Source organism: Ursus americanus, chromosome 26 (assembly GCF_024610735.1).
Source record: "Ursus americanus isolate L20-20 chromosome 26, mUrsAme1.1.p, whole genome shotgun sequence".
Taxonomy (NCBI): Eukaryota; Metazoa; Chordata; class Mammalia; order Carnivora; family Ursidae; genus Ursus; species Ursus americanus.
The window spans coordinates 12,148,155-12,176,028 of record NC_142152.1 but is presented as its reverse complement, the minus strand read 5'-3'; the positions used below and the strand labels follow the sequence as shown (position 1 = coordinate 12,176,028).

At 35.2% G+C, this 27,874-nt stretch overlaps 1 protein-coding gene across 2 annotated transcripts in view; it reads right to left on the bottom strand.

Annotated features, from left to right (window-relative positions):
* Window positions 1-27,874, bottom strand: part of FUT8 (fucosyltransferase 8) — a 150,781-nt gene that overhangs the window by 45,332 nt on the left and 77,575 nt on the right. For both annotated transcript variants that reach the window (XM_087856020.1, XM_045810445.2), the window contains one exon: window positions 12,334-12,571. In XM_087856020.1, coding sequence (XP_087712146.1) covers window positions 12,334-12,571 — 238 coding nt within the window. The remainder of the gene's footprint in view (window positions 1-12,333; window positions 12,572-27,874) is intronic.

Below are 27,874 nucleotides of genomic sequence, written 5' to 3'. Positions count from 1 at the left end.
GATTCAACAATTTCGTACATCACCCAGTGCTCATGATAAGTGCCCTCCTTAATCCCCATCACCTATTTAACCCACCCCCTTCACCTCCCCTCTGGTAACCAACAGTTTGTTCTCTATATTAAGAGTCTGTTTCTTGGTTTCTCTCTCTCTTTTTCCCTTTGATCATTTGTTTCTTAAATTTCACATACGAGTGAAATCATATGGTATTTGTCTTTGATTTATTTGGCTTAGCATTATACTCTCTAGCTCTATCCATGTTGTTGCAAATGGCAGAATTTCATTCTTTTTATGGCTGAATAATATTTCATTATACACACACTACATCTCTTTATCCATTCATCTATCAATGGAACCTTGGGCTGCTTCCATAATTTGGCTAGTGTAAACAATGCTACAATAAACACACGGTGTATGTATCCCTATAAATTAGTGTTTTTGTATCTTTTGGATAAATTCCCAATAGTGTGATTACTGGATTGTAGGGTAGTTCTATTTTTAACTTTTTGAGGAACCCCAATACTGATTTCCACAGTGGCTGCACCAGTTTGCATTCCCGCAACAGTGCAAGAGGGTTCCTTTTTCTCCGCATCCTCACTAACACTTGTTTCTAACATAAGACAGATAATCTTTCCTCCGAAACAGAAATACCACATTAGTTTTAAAATGTAGATACCATATTCTTCAAAGGCTATCATATTCTCTGAACTCAATCCACGTACTAATTGCTAGATGTTTCCAAAAGATACACATGGATTGCTCTATAGATTTTAAAATCTCAATCTGGGCGGACCCATGGTTGGTATTGGACATAATCCTAAAAAAAAAGGGGGGACAAAGAATGCAATGTTGACTTTTGTCAATCATATTATTGGATATTTTGGACTGCATGGATCAAGACTGGCCAGAGGTAGCAGCAGAAGGAGCTATTAAACCAGCCTACTCTCCAATTCCATTTGTCCCACTGTCCAATTTCAGTGGACACAGCCAGGTGGGCAGTGGCAACAGAAAAAGGAAAATACTGGTAATTAACCCATTTATCGACTGCTTTTTTCATCATGCCTTAAAATCCCAATGGAGTGTTTTAGGGTAGTCCACTTTACCTTCCCAGAATAAAAATAACTTCAAATATAGTATTTAATATCCCCAAACTAAAGAGGACAGGAGCATGCTACCATGCTTCAATACTATATTTTGGGTTGTTTACCCAAACCTAATCTCTGCTGGTCTGGCACATCTAGTTCCATCTAGTCAACAGACCGGTAACAGATGGATAGTCAGTCCAAGACCCTGACTTCTATGTATTTCCAATATTCAGATCCTTATGATTTGCTCAATTCCATTGCTAGTGTTTTGGAAAAACTTCTTTGCCAAAGTGTATCTCCACTTTTAGCCAAGTTACTTGAAAATTAACACCTTAAATATGTTCCGTTTCCTAAGCATTAATTTTGACACAGCTCCCAGAGAGCAGAACCTTCACAGAAATCTTGTTTCTCTTAGTATTATATATATATATATCTATATATATCTATATATATAGATATAGATATATATCTATATATAGATATAGATATATCTATATATAGATATATATAGATATATATATATAAGCTCCAAGACAGTATGTTTTATTCCAAGATATATATCTATTTATAGATATAGATATATCTATATATAGATATATATAGATATATATATATAAGCTCCAAGACAGTATGTTTTATTCCAAGTCCCCCTCTTACCTCTCAGAATCATCATCCTATCAGCATAGACAGCTAAAGAACTAATTAAAGACTATAACTGGGGTCAGTGCTCTAGCTAAAAAGGCAACTTAGTCCCCAAAACTAGGGGGAATCGGTCAGGTTTCCTTGACAGGATACTGCTGGTGCCTAGTCAGTCTAGACATGGGGATTTTCCTGGGCATTCCAAGTAAAACCCAGGAGAAGGAGACAGTGATCCTCCTGTGGGCTAGGGAACTAAATCTGGCTTTCCACGGGACAATGAGCAAAGGGGACGGTTGTCTTTGTCTCGCTAGCATTATTTACCTATTCTGTTTTCATTTACATTTCTGAATGAGTTTCACAAAAAGCCATTGAGTACTTCTAAGTTTCATTAATGTTGGTTGTTAAAGTTTCCCTAAAGAAGCCTTTGCTGAAATCCCATGACCTAATTATGTTATTTATTATTTTGCTTTGTTCCCATAAAGCTAAAGTGCTAATAAAAACATACAGGGTGGTTTAAAATATATAAAGCATTGTCAAATACATTATCACTTTGAATCCTCATAACTCTGTAAGGTACATAGAACAGGTATTAAGAAAGGTTGTGGGACACTAAAGTCACACAGCTAATAACTCCTGATTCCAAATCAATGACATTGACCTGTCCTTATAGGCTATGCCTTTCCTCATTCTGTAGAGGCCTAGCTTGTGCTCCCACTGATGTCTTTAATTCCTTCAGCCAGAAAAAATTTCTCTATTCTCTGATGGCCCACAGAACTTTATACCTCTTATGACACTTATCATATCCCATCTTTGTTACATTTACAGATTTATGGATCTTATCATACTCAATGTAAATTCCTGAAGGGCAGGGACTGGGTCTTATTTATCTTTACATCCCCTACAGCATCTAGAAACACTCAAAGTTTTACTGGATGTCTAGCGCACAACCCCGTTTATGTGGGTGATCCACATTCTTAGAAACTTCATTATAAAAAATATTATAAATATAAATGTGCCCATTTACATTTACACCTAAATAAATATACAGTATTTGTGTGGCAGTTGTACCTTGAAAAAACTTAAGATGGAGAGAGAGAATCTCAAGCAGTCTCCATGCCCAGCGCAGAGCCCTACACTGGGTTCAATTTCTCGACCCTGAAATCATGACCTGAGTCGAAATCAAGAGTCAGACACTCAACCCAGGCACCCCTTTAGTTGTTGTTTTTTTTTTTTTAAGTACTTTCTACAGCCAATGTAGGGCCTGAACTTATAACCCCAAGATCAAGAATCACAAGCTCTACCGACTGAGCCAGACAGGTGACCCAGATGTACGATTTCTGAACAAGAATTATAATAACTCTAATTATAATATTCTATCTTTCGGCAAAATCCATTTGACTTATAGCGTTACTATTTGCAATTTCTTGCTTCTAGGGAATACAACCTGCATTGTTTAAAGGCTACTTATATTAGTAGATTAAACTTTAATTGAATGAAAAGGAGTACCTCTTTTTGAAAAGGTAGGGAACTCAGGTCTAATCCTTTTCAATACTGTCAGGAATATTTTTATTCCTAGCTTTCTGGGAAACAAAACAGGAGAAAGAATACTGAACCCTAAAGTATAAATTAGGGATGTTTATAATTCTGTAATCTGCTTTTGACCTTCTGCTAAAGGCAAGGAAAACGTGTGAGAAGGAAAGTCTATTTTCTTTTTTTTTTTTTAAAGATTTTATTTATTTATTCGACAGAGATAGAGACAGCCAGCGAGAGAGGGAACACAAGCAGGGGGAGCGGGAGAGGAAGAAGCAGGCTCATAGCAGAGAAGCCTGATGTGGGGCCCGATCCCATAACGCCGGGATCACGCCCTGAGCCGAAGGCAGATGCTTAACCGCTGTGCCACCCAGGCACCCCGGAAAGTCTATTTTCTAAATTACACATATATAAAATATATTTTATACTGTTACCTAATGTATAAATCTCTACTGAGCCTTCTTACTTAGCAACATCCTTTTGGGAGGAAAAAAAGGATATGTATAATTACACTAAAGATCATGGACTATTATCTTTTCCTATTCCATGGAATTAGCCTATAATTTATATAAACTTGAGGAAGAAAGATAAGGAAATTCTAGATTTATATCATACCCAGAACTCTTGCATATAAAACCAACCAAAAGAGCTAGGAGGCATTCTTAACTTTCTTTATCATTTATTTGTAGAATAATTTCTAAACCTGAATGTGATCTACGTGTTTTAAATAGAACTTTTGTCAAAATGCTACTGAAAGACTGCATTCTTCCTTTTATATACTTTGATGTTTGAATCAAAAGCCAAATGTGACTGAGCCTCAAAGACTTACATAGATGTGCCTCAGGAAAATAGAAAAATCCAAACATTTGAAAAAGGAAGGAAGGAAGGGAGGGACGAAGGAAAAACAATTGATGAATCCAGGGACTACCAGATCATATTAGAAGAAAGATTCTTTAGTTTAGGAAAGGATTTCCTTTGGGAATCCTTTACATAGCTCCACTAAAATGTTTAAAGCAAGACGGTCATTTATAATAATTCAATTTATAGCAAATCTTAAAGAAACACACTTGTAACATAAAAAGGTATCTGTATTTACAAAACCACTGATAATTTCTGAGACCAGTATCATGGCTATGTGGCCCAGACATTGCACAGGGAATAAGAACACCTGGATTCTATTTCTAGCTCCAGCAACCTTGGATAGGTTCTAACTAGACGTAAGAGGACTTTTTCAAAAACGTTTTCAATGAAATTGTTTCTACTCCACAATGACTTTAATGCTTATTATGTATTGCTACTTTCTAAATCATACTTCTTTTTATCTCTGAACTCATTCTGCCAGAACCTTGAAAAAGGCCAGAATATATTGCTAAAAAGATTCATTCTTAGTGATAAACTATTTTTTTAAAAAACAAGATCTACAATTTGCAGGATACAGATTTGCAGGATAACAGTTTGAGATTTGAACCAGGATGCAGGAAAGGTAGGTTTGATTTGTTTCTTTTGTTCCATTTATTGTGTTCTGATCTAGTGTTTGGCATTGTGTAAATGCCTAGAAGACCTAGGCCCTATTGCCCTCCGGAGTTTTCCCCTTGAAGATAAAATAAACTAAAAATTCAAATATAGAATGGTGCTTCTTTAAGTTTTCCTTGACCAAAATGCTCCCAATGGCAGAGGAGGGTAAACTTATACTACTTACGAAGTTTGGTCTAAACCAATGGGCTGAAGTTTGATGTTTCATCAAATTTTTTATTTTACACCATTATAATATCCTATTTGTTTTATTACTTGAAAATGATTTAACTTATGTACCAGCAAATAAAATTAGTAGTCCAGGAAAATGTACCATGTTTATCCTGGCAGTTTGTAAGCCTCTGACTCACCTGCCCGTTTACTTGTAATTCAATTTGAGAAGCACTTGTAGGAATAAATTTGGAAATAAGCATCTATGTGGGCTCACTCTGGGCAAGGCTGTTGTATGGACAAAGCTTCAGCTCCCTAATCCTGTATTTCATAACTATAAATGAGATATCGAAGGCTTCTTTTTATGTCCCTAAGTGGGAAGCTGAAGATAAAGGAAATGTCATAGCGAGAAGTAGTTTGAGTTCTTCTGAGACACTTATAATCTGGTATTTTACATTCCTCAAATATCTTTCTTTCTTTTATAAACCATGAATTGCAAGACAAAAGTCATATAGGTTGAAACAAAAGTTCTTATGTACCAGCAATGATACTTGCCTAGGTCAGTAATTCTTAGAGAAGTGGGGTATAGGGCAGAGAGACCCACTGGAATCTTGAAGCACGGACAGCTCACTTTTCAACTACGTATGGCACCAACTCACTCTTCAAGCCCTGTACCAGCACCTCTCGCCCCCAGACTCAGCCAGTCCAAAAATCACTATGCTCCACTGTTATGGGTGGGAGTAAATCTTCTATCTCAGATGTGTTGGTATAGAAAAAATATTGAGATGGAGGCTTAAGGTAGCTGCAGGGAGACTCTTAGGTTCAGAATTTTATTATGATTAAAAGGTGGATATTTTAATGTCTAGAAGGTATTCTCAGAAGTTATTTTTCCTCTCTGGATCTCTTTCAATTTTTTCATTTAACTCTACAATTTTAAAAAGGAAAAACTATATGGCACTCTTAGAAAAGCTCAATGTTCACCTAAGAGTAAAAAGATAACTTTTCTGTTGTTGGTTAGGTTGTAACCTGTTTCTGTTGTAGGTTATAATCTAATAATATATTCCATTATCATGTTTGTATTTTCAAATATGGGGACCAAACACACATGATGAAAATAAAGTCTTAATACCTGTTATAGTTCTTAGTCATTTTTTCTTGTGATTACAGCCCTATAAAAGTGGATAGCGAGGTAGGTATTGAGTATCAGGAACTTTTTGTACAGCTAAACTGAGGTTCAGAAGCTATAATTAATTGCCGAAATCCAGAAAGATAAAAACAACAGAAGTTAGATTAGATATGGTCAAACCCAGAGCCCGTATTTTTTTCCTCTTCCTCACATTACCGAAACAGAGAAATCAAGATGTTTTTGCAGCATGAGGGATCTAAAATATGATATGCATTTATTTCAAGTTTCTATTAATCACCAAAGGCTGACAACAATATCCATAGCCTACCCTAACTGGTATATTATGCCTATAGATTCTTAATCACTTCATTAGTTATCAATCAGTCTATGTGAGTTTAGCCATTATTAAGGATACAAGCTGGCTGGACCATTTAGATGATTCTAACAGACATCTTAGTAGTTCTGTAAATGTTAAAAATACTAGTTTCACAGGAAAACTTGAAGTTTTAATTTAATTTGTGCCTGAGGCAGAGATTTTCCTTTTGACCTAAGTCAAACTTAAGGAGTTTAGTGGTAGAACTACCATGTGATCCAGCAATCCCACTTCTGGGTATATATCCAAAGGAAAAGAAATCACTGCCTCAGAGAGGTATCTGTACCCTCATTTTCACTGCAGCATTATTCACAACAGCCAAGACACAGAAACAACTTACATGTCCACCAATAGATGAATGGATAAAGAAAACACACACATAGAGTATTATTCAGCCATGAGAAGGAAGGAAATCCTAGCATTTTGCCAACATCAGTGGACCCTGTGGACATTATGCTAAGTGAAATAAGTCAGAGAAAGACAAATACTGTATGATCTCATTCGTATGTGGAATCTAAAAACACCTGAACTCATAGAAACAGAGAACAGATTGGCTAGGGAAGGGTGGGGGTAGAAGAAAAGGGTGAAGGTAGTCAAATGGTACCAACTTCCAGTTAAGAGATAAATTAGTTCTGGGGATATAATGAACCATAATAACTATAGTTAATGCTATACTGTATATTTGAGAGTTGCTAAAAGAGTAAGTCTTAAAAGTCCTTATCATAAGAAAAAAATTTGTAAGTATATGAATGTGATGGATGTTAACTAAATTTATTGCAGTAATCTTGTCACAATATACCTATATCAAATCATTACATTGTACACTTTAATACAATGTTATATGATAATTATATCTCAATAAAACTGGAAAAATAATTTGATCAACTAAGCTAGAAGACTGAATTACCTTTCTATTCTTTCTATACAAAATGATAATGCAAATTGTTGTCATACAGAAATTATCCAATTTTAAAATGCAGAGAAAATAGCATTATAGAATTGCTTTAGACAATGAACAAAAATACGTTATTTTTTTCTGAATTTTAGTTTGTGGTATTTGTCAGCTTTTAAAAAATTACCAAGAGTAAACTCTAAAAGACATTAAAAATGAAACAAAAAATTTTTAATAAAAAAAAAAGTTTAGTGGTTCCTGGATGACACCAAGAGCCAGCTGAAAGCCAATTAATTTCTAACTTTGCCCCTCTCTGAAGCAAAAACAAAACAAAGGGCTTTGAATCTTGAACTAAAACCTGTTGGTTTTAGGGAGGAACAAAATCATACAACCATCCAAACAGAAACCTGATAAATGATACAAGTTTCCAGAACAAAACTTAAGTCTCTCAATAATCAAACTCTACAAGGAACTACTTCTCGTTTCCCCAGTGACTCCATACTCTCTTGCCTCTCTTTTCACATGCTATGCCCAATGACAGAAAATTCTTCTACTACAACTCTACCTGGCTAACTCCTACTCATTCTTTGGGCCTCGGCTTAAAAGTCACTTCTTCCAGAAGAGTCCCAAATATGTGTTAGATATATGCTTCAGAGTCCTATCAACTTACTCATATTACAATATATTTTAATATCCATTCAGTTGTCTGCCTTTCCCCCTAGGCTGGCCCTGACAGGTCAGGGACTATGTCTGTCTTCTTCGTGTAGTCCAGCATGGTGCCTGGCACAGAGAGGGTGCTTTTACTAAATTACTTGTATTTTAAGATTGCCTCCATATAAGGATGACAAATAAAACTCTGACCAAAACCTTTTTGAAATGAGGTATGGAGAGAAGGTAACCATCCAGTTTAGATAACTAAATATAGCAAATGGCAATCTACCTAAAGATGTATTTAAATCAGGCACCTCTAGGGCATTAAATTTTATCGTATTTAGAAACACTTTTCGTTACTAGTCATTCTCTTCATTTAAAAGAAAGTGTTCCCATTAGACCTATCAAATTAAGTCAGTTCGATTTATTACGTATTTATTAAGACAGCGGTAAAAGACAGAAGAAGGAAATACTAAACAGTCAAAGTGGTTTAACTGCTAATCTGAATAAATGTTCAGTTTTTAGAATGGAAAAAAGAGTGGAGAATTGAGTTTAAATGGTTGAGGTTCTTTGTCGCTAAATCATCTATTCAAGACTATTTATAAGAATAAAGAACTAGATAAGAATTTTGGAAGCTGGTCATCATAATGGCCCAAAACAGTTAATATATATTAAAAATCAAACCAATAATTGTTGAAAGATACTTCAAACCATTAAACACCAAGATTCCATTCTGAATTATCATAAGGAATATATTTGGAAGAATGAGTCTTATTACATGTAGTTAGTTCAGCTTTAGGAAATAGCTTGTATATATAGAAAAACAAACTGTATCTATAGAAAAATAAATTGATAATTTTATCAGCAACTTTAGAATAGATATGACATCTATAGGTGATGGGAAAGTATTATTATTATTGTTGTTGTTATTATTTTAACTGGAAGCATTTGAATATTTTCCTTCACTTAATGAAATTATTTACTACAAAGGATATGGTTTCATAAGTAATGAAGGAGAAAAACAGAACTCAACCCACAATAAGGTATGATTTAGCTCTTGAAATGATCAGATGTGCATACTAATTCCTGTACTGGTGACAGATTTCAACAGAAATCACTAAATTCCACCTGCAGGCATATCATGTCAAGTGTGTATAAACAATAATAATTTCATGGCAATGGTGCCAGGGGAAATATCCCAAGATGCTTTATACAAGTCAGTACAATAACAGATGTAGTAGTTGATTTATGGCTAACTAAAGAATTAATGTTAAAGAGCTTATTAAAATTCATTCTGTTTCCTCTAATTCTAGAAATAGGTTAGTTTCTCCAAAATGTACATATACAGATAATGTATATAAACAGAAACAGAAGTGGATGGCTACCACAGCTTTCATAAAAATAAAATATTCTAAGCTCAGAATATAAATCTCTTCCTTCTTTTAGATAAATGATTAGCATCTAAATTAGTTACAACGAGTTCTGCACGCATACTGAAAATAATCACTAGTTTAATTAATTAAAGGTGTCCAACAGGCACAGTTTAATTCAATAACACAAAGAAAAATATATGATTTTATACAATACCTGTAGTGACAAAGGAAAGATCTATAAATTAAAATCATAATTATGAGCCACCACGATAAAATGAATTCTTTAATCAGGGACTGCAAATGACTGAGAAGAAAACACCACTGATAACTCTTCAGTGGAAATTATATGGAAGGTTTGGAAAAAGTTACAGGGCAGGGGGAGGAAATAAATTAGTAATTTTATTTAGTTCCTAGACATTCAGGACAGTCTCTATGTCTTTCATTGTTCTAATGGGTACGGAGTTTGACATGAGTTGACTGGGAAGGATATAGACTGAAGGTAGGTGGAAGTCAATGTGTCAGCCACAGTTCTGTCATTTATAAATGCATAATCCTGGATAAATCACCTGGTATCTACTAGGCCTTAGAATCTACATAAAAGGAGGATGATTTCTGGAACCTGTTTAAAACTATAACATTAAGAAATTCTGAACTTCTGCATGTTTCAAATTCAAGGCTGTTTAGACTTCATATCCTGTAGTTGCCACTACAGACTACAAAATGTATGAGCAAGGACTAAAAATCAAACCAAATAACCAGTTGTAGCTTTTAGGCAAGGCCAAACTATATACTAGATTTGATAAGTCTAGTAGGGCCAACTTTTTACTTTTCTATTAACACAAGAACCTTATCCTACTCTGGCTACTACTTCACAAGCAAAGAGGCTTGAAACAAAGTCCACAAAATGAAAAAGTTAGCCACAATGAGTCTGACAGAACTGCTTTTCCTGTATCTTCCTAACCTTGACACCTAATCTTTGTCCCAGCTGCAAACCACAGACCAGATCAATGGGAGATGTAACCTCAAAATTAAAGCTCAGCTAAGGTTCTAGATTAATAAGAGGTTCCTCTAAAGCTTGGAGTTACAAAGAAAAAATATATTGATATATACAATAAGGCTCCTAAATCATCCTAAAGAAGACAAAATTCACATCACAAAATAATACTTTAAATCCATATAGAACTGGGACGCCTGGGTGGCTCAGTCAGCTTAGTGTCGGCTCAGGTCATGATCCCAAGGTCCTGGGATGGAGCGCCGCACATCAGGCTCCCTGCTCAGCGGGAAGACTGCTTCTCCCTCTCCCTCTGCCCCTCCCCCAGCTTATACTCTCTCTCAAGTAAATAAATAAAATCTTTAAAAAAATAAAAAATAAATCCATATAGAACCTTTTATAGAACAACTTGGAGCATTTTATAAAAATTACCCAATTAACTTTTCTGTCACTTCTATAAAGAGTCAGGTATTATCTGATATTTTCCAAAGGAGGTAAAAAGAAACAAGGGAACTAAAGTTACTCACTTTGCCAATGACAGAGCTTTTTAATTCCATATTCGTGTTTTTTTTTTTTTTAAGATTTTTTTTATTTATTTGACACAGAGAGAGACAGCCAGCAAGAGAGGGAACGCAGGCAGGGGGAGTGGGAGAGGAAGAAGCAGGCTCTCAGCAGAGGAGCCTGATGTGGGGCTTGATTCCAGGACCCCAGGATCACGCCCTGAGCCGAAGGCAGACGCTTAACGACTGAGCCACCCAGGTGCCCCCATATTAGTGTTTCAAACTTGTGAAAAAAGATGCTCCACTCCATGAGAAATTATATTAACAGAAATGCCTCAGCCTTTTGAAAAATTTTTGACTTCCCACAAGATGTAAGTGCAGAGATGGTGTATTGTTTTACTTAGCATTTCACCTAATCAATTAGTTCAGTATCTGACACACTGTAGGTATTCACTGTATATCTACCCAGTGAATAAAGCTATCAACGACAGCTAATAATTACTAGAGTTCATATATCAAGTACTGTGCTAAGTGCATTACATATCTTATTTCACTTAATCCTACCAACAACTCAGAGGTAAGTAAACATTACTCTTCATTTTACTGATGAGAGAACTAAGGCCTAGGTTAAGTAACTTGCCCAAGATTACAAATTGATAAAGCCAGGATTTTCACAGAGGTAGCCCGACTTTAGACCTTGTTTAAAGATCATCATTGCAGAAACAACAATAGATTAGCAGTAAGAAACTCTATATTGTATTTCCTTTATCACTAAATTCTTGGAGATAATGTCTAGCATAGTACCTTACTCATATTTTTCCTCATCAAATGTTTCCTGAATAAAATTAAAATTGCACAAGCAAATTAAGTTTCATTGTCCTTAACTGTAAAACGGAGGTAAAGGTACCTGGAGGTAAAGTGTCATCCCCGATCTGGAAAATTTGTTAGAAATGCAAATTCTCAGCACCCCTTACCCCAAACCTACTGAATCAGAAGCCAGTGTTTTAACAAGCCTCCCAGCTGATTCTCACACATGGTGAAGATTCTCATGTATCGGTCTACTTTATTAGATCATTATGAGTATCCAAGGAGTTCAATAATGTGAAAGTACCCTAAAAAGTGAATCATGTATTATCATTAAAAGAGTAAATTACATTCCTTAAAAAAACTTAGTGGTTTTGCTAAATCCAGATAAAAATGAACATTAGAAATGAAACAGGTCCTTCCACTCCCCCTGCTTGTGTTCCCTCTCTCACTGGCTGTCTCTCTCTGTCAAATAAATAAATAAAATCTTTTAAAAAAAAAAGAAATAAAACAGGTCATAAAACACTTTTAAAATAAAATATCACTCTAGATTTTACCCTGGTAATGTAGAACAGTCGTGGATCCAGAGAAAAAGATGACCATGAGCCATAAAGCTGTGCCTGGAAATCTGATAATTTGGAATGTGGCAGTTCAACCCAGAGATGTGAAATACTGTACAGGCTTCTTACCTGACCAGTGTCCAGTGGAGGTGCCAGATCTGTCTGTACATGTCTCACTTACAGGTCTAAACACAGTTTCCCATCCACCAGTAGCATAGCGCCAATTCTGAGATTCCAAGATGAGTGTTCGCTGAGTACCATATGCAATCATGAAGCAGTAGACCACGTGATGGAGTTGACAGCCATAGCCACAGCCTTTGTTGATATTACATACCAGCTTCTTGGCTTTGCTGCAGTCCTTGGGATTCTGTCAGGAAGAAAGACAAACAAAGGTGAAGAGAGGTCATCTTCTCTTTATAAATGACAAGTGTCAAAAATCATATAATTAGTCAGGACTGATCCAGTGTATCTTACTAAGCCAAGAATCCAGCTTTAGGATTGAATTTCAAAGAATCCACTGAAAGTTTATTTTAGAGAGATGGCAGTGAAAAGGACAGTTGATTTGGAAACATCACTAAACAAATATGAAATGAAGCATTACATTGAAAAAAAACTCCTTCACTTCTCTATCACTCAGAACATGCAAGTATGATCATCTCTGAACTCAAAGTTGCATACACTGAGATCTTTTGAAAGAAGTAAAATAGTTTATTTATTCCAGCTGTACTCAGCATGCTGCGCTTACCTTTCCAGCTGAAGCTCAAATCATCTTAAATGAAAAACTATAGTTTACCTATTAATTCCATCTATCTCCAGAGTTCTAGATGTCACAAACAAAACGTACTTTTTCATTATGGAAGTGAAACCATTAAATTAAAAAAAATATGAGTTCAGGACTTAAAAAAAACAAAAACAACTAACCTTGATGATAGCTACTAGTAATTTTCACAAAATATGTAATATGTTCTATATTGTGCCAATATTTTAGTCATTGAAGTATAATTAACACACAGTGTTATGTTAGTTTTAGGTGTACAACATAATGATTCAACAATTCTATACATTACTCAGTGCTCATCATGATAAGAGCAGTCACCATCTGCCACCAAACATTATTACAATATTACTGACTATATTCTCTATGCTGTATTTTTCATCTCCATGACTATTTTATAACTGGAAGTTTGTACCTCTTAATCCCCTTTATCTATTTCACCCATCTGCCTACCCACTGTTATGCCAATTTTTAATCAGGAGGTCCATTTTTCTATTTGTATACCCTGCTATAAGATGAATAGCAAGTGGTTAAAACAATATTATCTAACAGTGGGTGCAACAGGGTCAGTTAATGAGAGATGTCTTTTTTATTCTAAAGCTTCGACTCCACCATAATTCGTATGGGCTATTGCTAAATATCCCTAGGCATCTTAGCTCTTCAAATAAAAATTTGTTTTGACAGGGACTCCTTAGCCTAGGAAGTTTTAAGCTGTTTTGTCTGCAAGGTTAAAAGAAAGGATGGGTATCGTCAGGAACAGAATCTTTTCTCCCACAAAGTGAGAAGCAAAGTAACCAGTTCTCAATTTATATGAGCCTTGAAAAAAAGCAGTTGCCAAACCACAAATCTACAATATTTTCCAGGGATATCATTTCTTTGGTCAAGCAGAGCCCTAGAAACAGAAGTAGGAAGGTGAAGGTATAAAATGATTCTGAAGGAGAAACTGAGAAGGGAAAATGCAATACAGTTACTTTCAGAAGAGGTATCTTTTACATTCAAATGTGCCACAGCGGGCTGGTCTTTTTCTATCAAAGCTGAACCTAATACCCTCAAGAGCCTTCTTAAAAAAAAAAAAAAGTATTTATTTGAGAAGGAGAAAGAGGAAACATGAGCACAAGAGCAGGGGGAAGGAGAAGCAGAGTGCTTCCCACTGAGCATGGAGCCCCATGTGGGGCTTGATCTGGGAATCAATCCGATCCCAGGACCCTGGGATCGTGACCTGAGCCAAAGACAGATGCTTAATCGACTAAGCCACTCAGGTGCTCAGAAGCCTTCTGAAAAGTTAACAGTCCTTATGAATCTGAGAGAATCCAGGTTAAATTCAGCAAGATTTGGTCAATACTGTTTCCCCAATCAAGTACTAGAGTTGCTGATTCTTTTCATTTTGAGACTTTGAACTCTAGTTGGTTTAGCTGCAAAAGATTTGAGAGGAACAGAGGATATGTGATGTGTTATTGGAAGACCAATATCATTTATTTTCTATCCGATATAATATAAGAATCCTGGGAATAAGTAACATTCTCAAACTGATTCAAAGTTTTATTATTAACTCAATAGTTTATCAAAAGGGCAAACAAAGAACACTGACATTTGTCAGATTTTTCATGATTTGTAAGAAATATAGCACTTGAATATCTCTAAAATTCATATGAATGAAAAAGAAAATGTCCTTTATATATTTTTCAATGGACTTTTTCTTTTAGAACAGTTTTTAGATATACAGAATTATTTTTTTTTTAATGATTTTTTATTATATTATGTTAGTCACCATACAGTACATCCCCGGTTTCCGATGTAAGGCTCAATGATTCATTAGTTCTGTATAACACCCAGTGCACCATGCAATACGTGCCCTCTTTACTACCCATCACCGGTCTATCCCATTCCCCCATAGATATACAGAATTATTGCAAAGATAATACAGAGATCCCATATACCTCACATCCAGTTCCCCTATCATGTCTTACATTAATCTTCATCTTTTTTAAGGGAAAAAAGAGTGAGGGAACATAATAATTAAACATTTGAAACCACAGGCTTTTTTTTTTTTTTTAAATAAAAAGAAGACACATTTGCTTTTAAGACCGGCACATCTATTGTGTTTCCTGCGTTTAATTAGAATGCAATGCTTTGAGCACAAGGACTGAGTCCTAAGAGAAAGAAATGGACAGTTTATGAAACGAAGCTTAATTCAAGAATTTTAGTGCTCCTCAAACCAAGCTAAATTGAGAATATATTAAATCTTTCTGTTATGTCGTAGGTAATATGGAGAAAGGAAATAAAATCCATTATGTTTAGTTCCAGAATGAAAAAGGTCTACATATATACAGGGTAACCAATGGAAGATTCCAAGGCAGAGGCTGGCCGTAAGAGAAGAGAAAATGAATAACTAGAATGAGAACAATAAATAAAGTACTGAAGAAGCTCAGAGTCACAGTCCAATTTTTTCACAAAAATATGTAAAAGTCTGAAAAATACGCAACATCTTGTTCATAAAAAGGCAGAGAGACAGTGAGAAATAGAAAAAAATGTGTGTTTCTGACACAAGATTAGGCTCACCAAAATAACTAGAAAAAAAAAACAAGTGGGTATTTATAAGTTAAACAAAACAACAATTCTGAGATGGGCAGGGATTTATTCAGGTGGAAAGGAACCTTATGGGAAACCCATTACATGACCTAAGTTTTTGTTATCCACCACTTACAGAGTAGCAACAAACAAGAGATTTATAGGAATCTATAAAGGGGAAACAGAGCCTTTGTTCTACACACACACACACACGTGCGTGTGCATATATACGTATGCGTAATCTTCAAATTTCTTACCAAATAACCTTTGTCAATTGCCACTGATCCTGGTTTTACACTTTCTGTCTGCAAAAGGCTTGCTGGTATGCCTCATCGATAAGCAAGCATATACGGAAGGGCCTCATTACTAAAAGAAGCTTTAATTATGCTAACTTTAACAGGCTAACTATTTCTGATGATAAAATCTGTTTTTCAATAGCTTCTATAGTGTGCCTAATGCATTTTCTTCTATATTTCTCTATCATTTATGCAAGAATGCAGGCATATTGCTTTGTTCTATATTGTGATTCTTTCGATTTTTCTCCTTTCTCCCTTTTACGACATTCTCCACTCATCACACATACACAACACACCCCCCACCCCCACATGTGTGTGTGTGTGGAATATGATACACTCCCAGCAGAAATCCTACTAGGAAGTACTTCTCATCTGAGAGTGGAAGATGGGGAAATACAGATTGAGAATATACCCCTTAAGTCCCCTGGGAGAGGGTCTCACCTCCTTCTGCCTTGAGTATCACTCACTGACCAAGTATAGGTGAATTTTTGTTCATTAAATAAGTATTTATTAAGCACTTAATATATACAACAAAACTCAGGAGATGACAATCCAACAGAATAATTATATATAAGTAATAATAACAGACAACTTAAATGTAATAAGACTGTAGTAAACAAGAAATTAAGGAATAGAAAAGGGAAAAATCACTTTCAGCTGGACTGGAAAGGGTTATAAATAAAATTGTATTTAAGCTAAACCTTAACAACTAAAATTTATTGTGTTTACGAGATGCTAAGTAAAAGTACTTTTTTCATTAGTAAATAGGAGTCTATATTGTAAAGAACAATAGTTAAGAGCAAAGTAAAATTATAAACTCTCTAAATTATACTTACAATGTGGGATTTTTATATATATGGTCTTCTTGAAGTCAAAGGCATTAATAGGCACATACATTCTTCTTCCTTGAAATGATGATGATTATTCAAGTTTTAGAAACAGGAGGTAATTTTGTCAAAATTACTTGAGACAACATTCTAGTTAAAGAACGCTGCCTCGAGAGGCTTAAGATAGGATTTTGTTCTAATTCAGGCCCTGTTATGAATTAAATTGTGTGATTTTGCTTCATTTTCTTCATTAGAAATTGTGACAAAAATTACCTCCCTCCACTCTCTCTGCTTACCCATCCTTCCTTCTCAGAGATACTATGAAGCTAAATGACATGGGAGATGCTCAAAGTTAATTCAAACATACTATCTCATTTATCCTCATCATCTCAAGAGACATCATTTCACCCTGGATAAATGCAATATTTTTTTGGATTTAGTGATGCAAGGTAGCCCAATTATGGACCTTTACTAACAGTGTTATGTAACATTTTTACAGTTATAATTCTGCAGCAAAGCTATCACTATAGTACATATAAATCAAGAAATAAGGACTTAAGACAGGGTTCTTCTGTATTCGGTTTCCTTTTCTTCCATTTTTAAATTTAATTTTTTAAAAAGGTTTTATTTATTTATTCGACGGAGAGAGAGACAGCACAAGCAGTGGGGGCAGCAGGCAGAGGGAGAGGGAGAAGCAGTCTTCTTACTGAGCAAGGAGCCCAATGTAGGGCTTGATCCCAGGACTCTGGGATCACGACCTGAGCCGAAGGCAGACGCTTACCCAACTGAGCCACCCAGATGCCCTTCCATTTTTCCTTAAAACGCTGAGGCATTTATTCTGACATTGCTAGTTTCCAAGAATGACCCTAAATCAATAGAACCAAAAGCTGTATTTGTTCTCATTATCATATAAATAAAAATTAAGAAGTGTATTAAAATCAATATGCCTCTAAGATGGTACATTAAGAGAAGCAGCATTTCTTAAACCTAAATGATTACTAATTCAGTAAAGGCACCATCATAATGCTGAAATATTTTAGTCCTTTTTGCTTTGGTTAAAATACAAAAATATTTACTACTGAACATATTTCAAATTAGGAAGCCAGCTTAATTTCTACTTTGCTAAAAAAGAATAATTTTGAATCAACTAGTAAACCAGAACTATTCTTATATTATGCAGGCACTGCTAAGATTTAGAAGTTTCCACTACCTTCATTTAGTAAATTAGTAGTAATTGTGAATTAATGATGTAACATTATAAAATAGTACTGATTTCATGGCTTTAAAATTAAATCAAAGATAAAGTCTTTTGCCACAACTATTTAGATTTCCAATATACAAAAGTAAAAGCCTCTTCAGAGGAAAATTTTAGAGGCACTATGTAATTTTCCTCACTTATCTGCCTAGATTTACTACAGAGCAAAAACACTGCATTCAAAGGCTAAATTAACAACAAACAAAAAAACTTAGTCAATATATACTGGACATAATATCTCCAGGCAACTCTTGTAAAGTGTAAATGCTCAAAGACCATTAGTTCAATTGATTTGCATGTAGGGGGACAAAGGTGATGTCAAGCTGACAGTGACAAAAATAAATTAATTGGTGACAAGCCAGAATTTCAAATTTAGCTCTCTCAATCTATTGTTCAATGCTTCCATGATGTCTTTAATCCAAGATTCAACAAGAAGTACAAGCTCAGAGCACTCATCTGGTCACTCTCTCAGCTTTATAGACATATGCATAGTTGACAATAAAAAATTTTATATATTTAAAAAGTATATATAATATATATATATATATACATACACACACACACACACACTGTATAACGATTACCACAATCAAGCTAATTAACATATCCATCGCTTCATATCATTACAATTTACTTTTTGGTGTCAAGAATACCTGAGATCAACTCTCTTAGCATATTTCAAGTATATAATGCCAGTATTATTAATTATAGTCACCATGCTGTACATTAGATCTCTAGAACTTACTCATCCCACATAAGTGAACCTTTGTACCTTTGATTAACATCTCCCCATTTCCCCCATCTCCTTCCTCCTGGTTATTACTGTGCTTTTGGTGTCATATCCAAAAACTCACTGTCAAGAACAGTTTTGTTCTAGTATGTTTACGGTTTCAGGTCTTACATTTAAGGAAAAAACCCAGAACCCTGAACTCTCTAACAGCATTTCTTTTCTAGGGAGGAGTTAAGCCATAGACAGCTTATATTTCCAATGAAGAGAGGTCAGAAAAACCAAAGGAATGAGCCAGGTAAGTTAAATTTTATTGTACTCTTTGTCTGCTCTAATCACAAGACTAAATGGTTTTTAATTTGTTTGTTTAAAAAGATCTGCAACATCCAGCTTTGTGTTGGTAATGAAGAAAAGATTCATTAATAGTGTGGTAAAAGCATTTCATTGTATTGGAAACAGTCTGATTTTATTTCTTTAAAATTATTTTCAGAACCAAAGCAGAGAAGGTAATGAAGCAAATAAGAGAACTGGAGTACCGCATTGTGGTAATTAAAATGAAAAGTCTGGGCATAGTTAATAACCATGAAAGAGAAAGTTTAAAAGCATTCTCATTTTTAAAAGCCAGGACTGGAAATTATTGTCTTTTAATGCATTAAACAAGAATATTTTCATAGCAAAGTTAAGATAGTATCAAGGTATCCTTTCTACCCCTCCAGCAAAAAACAATTTGTTGCAAGTAGTAAGAACAACACAATAGGTGAGGCACAAGAAGGCTACCAAATGCTGCAGGAAATCAATTTCCCTTTAGGTATTTGATAAAATTTTAAGTGTGGAAACTTAATGGAGAAAAGATATCAAGATACATACACACTGAAGCAAAGGCAAATGGTCACTATACAGTTATAGAAGAGGAAGATCTTGGTAAATAAAGCAAAAATTGACTTAATTTAAATGTATTTTTAAAATTTTTGCTTTTTGCCTATAAGTCTCTATTGAATGTTCTAAAGCCATTTTTTAAAAAGATGGAAATTCTACAAGTCCAGTGGAAAGCAACAAACATTATGGGGCATTTCTTCTACCGAGGGTCTTTGAGACAGTAGTGTGTCATCTCTGGATATTCCAAGTGGTCTCTACAAAGTCTCTACTTCAGGTTCATGAGATGAGTACACTAAAGCAACCTTGGTAATATTTTCTGCTACTTTAAAGTCACAAAGGAAAGGCAGAGAAAGAATGAGATGCATCCACGTCTAACTTTTCTCATCCAAGAATCTAACTTAAATAAGGCTAGAGAAGAAAAGTGAAATTACCTGAGAAGCCAGATTCTGCTACTGCTACATAATTGTACAGAAGATGTATAACCTCAAGCACCTTCAATTTTTCTCCAGAGGTTTAGGGTCTGATCTCTCGGTGTCAGAATCAGCTAACTGCTCAGTTTAAAAATAACATAGTTTCAAAATTAAGGTTGAATTTCAGTAATGTCCTCCACTATTTTACTTCACAGAACTCATTAGGCTCTCTTTCCTCAAAACTGAAATTCAGAGAGGACATGGCAGGTACTCTTTAAAAAAGAAAAAAAAAAAAAAGAGGAAGGAGGGAAAAGAATGTGAAAAGGACAGAGGGAAGGGAAGAAAGGGGGAAGAGAGGAGAAGGAGGGAGGAAAGGGAAAAGGGAAGAAATGTTGGAGAGAGAGGGGAACAGGGAAAGAGGAAGAGGCGGGAGAAGAGGGAGAAAAGTAAAAGGAAGTCTGGGAATGGTTAGCCCAGATCAAAAAATGAGACAAAAAAAAAAAAAAGATAAAGTAGATAGCAGATACAAAAAAGAAACACTAGTTGAAACTCTGTTCTTCTGCAAAGGCTGCTGCAAATGTTTAGTTTTATTGTAAAGAAAAGACTAACTTACACTGTTTGCCAGCTTTCCATTCTGTGAAGTGCCCTTCGTCCCAGCAGCATTGGTACTTACAGCACTTGTCTGTCTACTCACTGGTTTTTCAATCAAACCATCAACAATAACTAGACCAGATGTCAAATCCTGCTGCCTCTTCTCCGGACAGAGGCATTGTTCCATTTCTCCATGCAGCTATCCATGCACTCAGAATCCAACCTTAGCTGAGCTTAATTTCTTTAAAATCCCCAGTTATTATTATTACGTTTAATTAAAAATAAAACATTCTTAAGACGATTTTTCTCACTGCCTCAATTTAACAGTCATCAAACTGAATCAGGTTATTCACTTTTTGAAATCTTTAACACTGTATTTTTTGCTGTTTATTTTAAATAATTTAAGGCCCACAATAAATTACAAAACCAGTAGAGAGTTACCATGTATATCTTCCACAGAGCTTTCCCCAATAAGAACATCTTACTTAACCACAGTTCATTATCATTATCAGGAAATTGACCTTACATAACATAATTAACTAATATACAGACCTTCTTTGGATTTCACCAGGTTTTACATGCACTCTTTTTTGTGTGTGTGTAGGGGGGTATGGTATATCCAATTTTATAACATGTATAGATTCATGTCATTAGTACTACAATCAGGATATAAACTGTTACATTAAAACAAAGAAATTCTCTTACAATACTCCCTTTAAGAGTCACACCCTTCCCCAAATGTTAATCTCTAGCAACTACTGATCTGTTCTCCATGACAATAATTTAGTAACTCTGAGTGTTATAAATGAAATCAGACAGTATGTAGCCTTTTGAAATTGGCTTTTTAAAAAAAATCACTTAGCATAATGCTCTTGAGATCCATCCACGTTATTGTGCGTATCAATAGTTCATTCTTTTTTATTACCGACTTCTAGTCTGTTATGTGGATTGTGCCACAGCCTATTCACCTGCTGAAGGGCATTTGGGCTGTTTTCAGGTTTAAGGTGTTACCAATTAAATTGCTATGCATGCAAATGTACAGATTTTTGTGTGCACATGAATTTTTATTTTCTAGGATAAATATACAAGAGCATAATTGCTGAGTCAAAGTGCCAAAATGTTTTCCAGAATGACCATCCCATTTTACATTTCCATAAGGAATATACGAGAGAGCTGGTGGCTCCAAATTCTGGGTATTTTTTTATGTTAGCCATTCTGATGGGTATGTAGTGGGATCTCATCATGTTTTTAGGTTACATTTCCCTAATAGTTAATGATTTTGTACATCTTCTCATGTACGTATTTGCCATCCATATATCCTCCTTGGTAAAGTTGTCTGCTCAAAACTTTTGCCCATTTTCCAATTGGATTGTTTCTCACTGTTGACATTAAAGAGTTATACAAGACCTTTGTTGGATATGTGATTTGCAAAGATTTTCTCTCAGTCTATGGCTTGTCTTTACATCCTTTTTAACAGGGTCATTCACAGGACAAAAGCTCTTAATTTGATAAAGTTCAATTTATTGATTTTTTTTTCCTTTTATAAGCCGTTCTTTTGGTGTCACGTTTAAGAACTTTTAGCCTAGGTCACAAGATTTATTCCAACATTTTCCTCTAAAAGTTTTATAGTTCTACATGTTACATTTATCTGTTAGATTCACTATCCATTTTGACTTAGTTTATGTAAAATGTGAGGTTTAGGTCAAGGTCCATTTTTTCCCCTATGAGATGACCCTTCACTGAACTTTTGCACCTTTGTCAAAAATCAATTGCCCACTCATAGGTATATATTCAAAAGAACAGAAAACTTATTCAAATACATGTAGAGACATGTTAACAGCAATGTTATTTTGAAATAGCAAAAGGTGTAAACAATCCAAATGTCCATCCACAAATGAATGGATGAGCACGTTTTGGTATACTCAACACAATGGAATATTACTCAGTCATAAACAGGAATGGAGTGCTCATATATGCTACGACATGGATGAAACTTGAAAACATTATTCTAAGTCAAAGAAGCCAGAGAGAAAAGATTACATATAGTATGATTCCATTTATGCGAAACATTCAGAATAGGTAATTCCATAGAGAATGCAGGTTGGTGGTTTCCAAGGGCTATGAGAAGAGGGAATCGGGGAATGAGAGCAACTGCTTAATGGGTATGAGGTCTTCTCTTAAGCTGATGAAATCCGTGCAACTAGATAAAGGTACTGTTTGCACGACCTTGTGAATGCACTAAATAGCACTGAACTGTTCATTTTAGATGGTTTTATAAATTTCACCTCAATGAAAAAAAGTTAGCATACCCATATGGGTTTATTTGGGATTCTATTCTGTTTCATTGATTTATATAGGTCTACCCCTCCTCCAATACCAAACATTATCTTGATTACCGTTGCAATAGTTGTCAAGTCTTAAAACTATAAAGTATGATTACTCAAACTTAATTCTTCTTTTTCGATGTTGCTTTAGCTATTTTAGTTCCTTGCCTTTTTATATAAATTTTGGAATCAACTTGTCTATATATACAAAAAGAAAAAAGGACTTGCTGGGATTTTAATAGGAATTATGCTAAGCTTATGGATCAGTCTGGGAAGAACTGACATCTTTTCTATGTTGAATCTTCCAACATAATATATTAATTTACTCATTAGATTTTTAATTTCTTTCATCAGCATTTTATTTTATCATCAGTATTTTTACCTAAGTATTTAATTTTCAATTCCTGGAGCACTGTAAATGGTAGTATGTCTTAAAATTCTGGTTTTCAACTTTTCTTTGCTGGGATATAGAAATATGATGAGTTTTTGTGTGATGATCACATATTTCACTATTCTAGGAGTTTTATAGCTGTGTGGTTATTGTTATTGTTTGGTAGATTACTTGCAATTTCACTATGGAGACAATCATGTCACCTGCAAATAGGGATAGTCTTCTTTCTTTCTAGTATATATGTCATTTATTTCTTTGTCTTGCCTTACTGCACTGCAAAGAACTTCCATTTCTATGAGTAGGAGTGAGAGAATAGGTGAGAGAAGGTATCATTGCTTCATTCCCAATTTTAGGAGAAAAGTATTTCATTTAGTCTTAAATGTGATGACACCTGTAGGTTGTTTATAAATTCTTTTTTTAAAAATCAGATTGATGGGGCGCCTGGGTGGCACAGCGGTTAAGCGTCTGCCTTCGGCTCAGGGCGTGATCCCGGCATTCTGGGATCGAGCCCCACATCAGGCTCCTCCTCTATGAGCCTGCTTCTTCCTCTCCCACTCCCCCTGCTTGTGTTCCCTCTCTCGCTGGCTGTCTCTATCTCTGTCGAATAAATAAATAAAATCTAAAAAAATAAAAAAAAATAAAAATCAGATTGAAGAATGTCTCATTTTTTCCTAGTCTGCTGAGTGTTTATCATGAATGGGTGTTGGATTTTGTCAACATTTTTTTATCATGTTGACATTTTTTATCATCTTATCAACATATTTTATCATTTTCAACCTATTTTATGATATATACATATATGTGAATATATACTATATCTATATATAAATATATAGATATATGTATATATCATGACCAAGTGGGGTTTATTCAAGGAATGCAAAGTTGGTTAAGTATTCAAAATTCATTCAATGTAATCTATCACTTAACAGTTTAAAGAAGAAAATCCACATGATTATATACCAATTCACAAAGCAAAAGTATTGACAAATCCAACACCCATTCCTGCTTTCCTGGGCATAATTTGAACTTTCAGTATTCAATTCTGATTCATCTATATATACACACACACACACATAATTTATTAGTCTACTCATATCAACACTTTATTATTTCAAGTGGGACGTAGAAACCTCACTACCTTTACTCTCTCCCCCTTTATGATATAGTTGTCTTAAAGATTACCTTTATATACATTGAAAACTGCATCAGATAATGTTATAAATTTTGTTTTCCACCACCAAACATTTTAAAAAATTTAAGTGGAGAAGACTAATCAATTACCCTATATCTACTGTCTTTTGCATTTTCTTTATTCCTGACGTTCCAAGTTTCCTTCTGTCATCATTTTCTTCCCATCTGAAGAATTTCTTTTTTAGACCAAGTCTGCTGGCAATGAATCCTTCCAGTTTTCCTTCATCTGAAAATGTTTTTATTTCACCTCATTATATTTTCACTGGATGAAGAATTCTAGGTTGCCAGTTTCTTTCTTTTGGCACTTAAAAAAAAATCTTACTACCCCTTTCGGGCCTCCATGTTTTCCAATGAGATATTTGCTGTCACTCAAATCGTTCCTCTATAGGTAATGCATGTGCTTCTCTTTTGCTGCTTTAAAGAATTTTTTGTCTTTAGTTTTCAGCAAATTACTTAAAAAGTGTCTGGAAATGGATTGCTCTAGGTTTGTCCTGTTGGGAATTTGCTCAACTTCTTGAACTTGTTGGCTTGCCAAATTTAGGAAGTTTTCAGTCATTTCTTCATCCCTTACTCTCACGCTTCACTCCTTCTTGGACTCCAAAGATAAGAAACATAAATTTTTGTTGCTGTTGTTATTGTCTAAGAGGTCCCTGAGGCTCTGTTTACTTTTTTTTCAATCGTTGTCAGACTGGATAATTTCCACTGATCTAACTTCAAGTGCACTGATTCTTTCCTCTGTTACAGCTATCCTACCATGAGCCAGTTTTTTTTACTTAGATTATTGTATTTTTCAGTTTTAAAATTTTCATTTGTTTTTTCCTTATATCATCTATTTCTTTGCCCAGGCTTTCTATTTTTTCATTTGTTTCAAGTCTATAATTGCTCACTGGAGCATTTTTAGTATTATATCTTTTTAAAAATCCTTATCAGGTAATTCCAACATCTGTGTCATCTCAGTGTACTATCTGCTGCTGATTATCTTTTGTCATTTGAATTAAGATTTTCCTGGTTCTTGGTATATGGTGAATATTATGTTATGAGACTCTGCTTTCTATTAAATGATCCATTTTGGTAGGAAGCAAACTACACAGACTCCTGGCTCACTTTTATTGGTTGTGGCTCAAATGTCAACTTAATTATTAAAACTTTTTCAGTGTTATTTTGTTCTGCCCCACTTGTGGGCTAACCAAGAACCAGTGTGAAGCCTAAGTGGTCTATCATACCAGAGTTCAGTTCTCAACCTTTTTTCTGCATCAATTCTCATTAATTACATGCATGTGATATTCAGAGGTCTGTCCAGGTATTCAAACATAGATTTGAAAAATTCTGTTCTCTAACTCTCTTTTCCCTATAACCCTCCCTCCACTCTAGTGGTGGTGAGAATGGGAACTGCCTTATTACTGCAGTGTGGGGATGGTGGACAGGTTTTGTCCAAAGCCTCTGAGGTTGTAACACCAGCTGGGAGAAGTGGGGGTGCCCTCACTACTGCAGGGCAGGTATGGTGGACAGGGCTATGTGCTCAAGGTCCACAGTGATGGTACCGGGAAGGGCATGGGGCAACGTTTTTCAGGTCCACAGTGATGGTACCGGGAAGAGCATGGGGCAACGTTTTTCATGACGTTTACCTGGAACAGGATAGATGTAATCAAAATGAGGCCTTTTTTTGGCTCCACCCATTAGTACTTTTAGGTTGGAGGATTCTCTAGCACCTCCAACTGGGATATACAGGAATAAAACAAGGAAATAAACAAATATAGAAGATTCACGTTGTACAGGATTTTTTTGGGGGGGGGGGGTACTTAGCAGGAAGAATAGGGTATAATGTGTTTACTACATCTTATCTAGAAACAGAAGCCTATGTTTTAGCCCAACATAATCTCATTTAATGCACATTTAACTCACATCTATAATGCTACTTATTTATTGGAAAACTAATGACTTTGTGTTTCCAGAGGCATTTGCTCATATAAGTTTCTTTTAAAAATTATAAACCAACCTTTTTTCAATAATTTGAATCTTGAGAACACTATGGTACTGTATCTTCTTATGTAAAAGGAAAATATAACATCTGTTTGAAGAAAAGAACTCTAGTAGTGAATATTTAAAAGATTATTCAAAGCCTCTATGGGATGTAGGCTTTGAACACAGGCAAAATTCCTTATATTTAAAAGCTTTTTCTTAGGGTACAGCTTTATTTCCTTTTTCCTCCATTATATATGTACAAAGGGCAGGGCACTAGGTCTTTTGGTTGCAAGTCAAACATAGTATCTATTCTGCCCCTAACTCTTTAATCATAAGCAGCCCTCTCACAGGGCATCCTATAACCAACCACCTCTCTTGATTTCTGACAATGCCTGCAGCTTCAAGGTATGGTCTCCTCCACTAGCCCTGACACTTCCAAACCCAGCAAGTACAGCCACTTAAATCACTCCAGGGGAAGAGGATTTATACCAAAATTCAAAGTAAAACAAATAAATGAAAAAACCTTCCACACAAGCAAATAAACAAAAAACAACAACCTCTAAGCAAGAGAAATGTCCAAAGCTACGAGGCTATTTTACTGGCAGAACAGTAACTAGAATTCTTCCAACAACCCCAGATAGTCCCTGCTATGCTTCAATTTGATAAAAGAAATGATGGGGTGTGTGTGTATAAAAGTGTTGGTTTTTTATAGATGATACATTTTGGTCTAATAATAAACAATGGTTATGCCAATGAGAAGAGAGAGGAACAAGAAAAAGGTGCCATAGCTCTGGGAAAGATATGAAATAGTTGAGAGAAAACAGTAACAAGCAATGGTAAAAATAATGACCTGTCTTTAGCCATTCAGATATAGTCAGTGACTCCCTACTTTTCCATATTGAAATCTCTATCTGCTTCTTTTTCTATCTGCATCTTCTTTTTAAGAGGGAGAGTGCGCGTGAGCGTGTGAACAGGGGAAAGGGGGGAGGGGTAGAGGGAGAAAATCTCAAGTGGGCTCCATTCCCGTTGTGGAGCTCTGTGGGCTTCTATGCAGGGCTCGATCTCATGACCCTGAGATCATGACCTAAACTAAAATCAAGAGTCAGAGGCTTAATCCACTGAGGCACCCCTATCTGCATCTTAATCTTTCTGGCTATTAGAGCCTCTTGTAATAGCATGACAACAAAAGCCCAAATATACCAGAAGAACTTTGCTATTCAGTAAAACAAAAGAAAATTATGAACTAAAAAAAAAGCTACTAACTCTCATTCCCTCCCTACCTCCAACATGTAAGAAATCAAAGATAAAGTAAAATAAAAACTGATTTCATTAGCTTAGATGCTTCAAAGCCCCTCTAGTAGAATCTGATATTATTTAGAGTAAATCAAGACGTGGCCCCAATATTTAAACAGATAACATTTTGCATTTGAAAGCTTCACAATCATTAAGTGTTCCTTACTGTATCTTAAGGAGA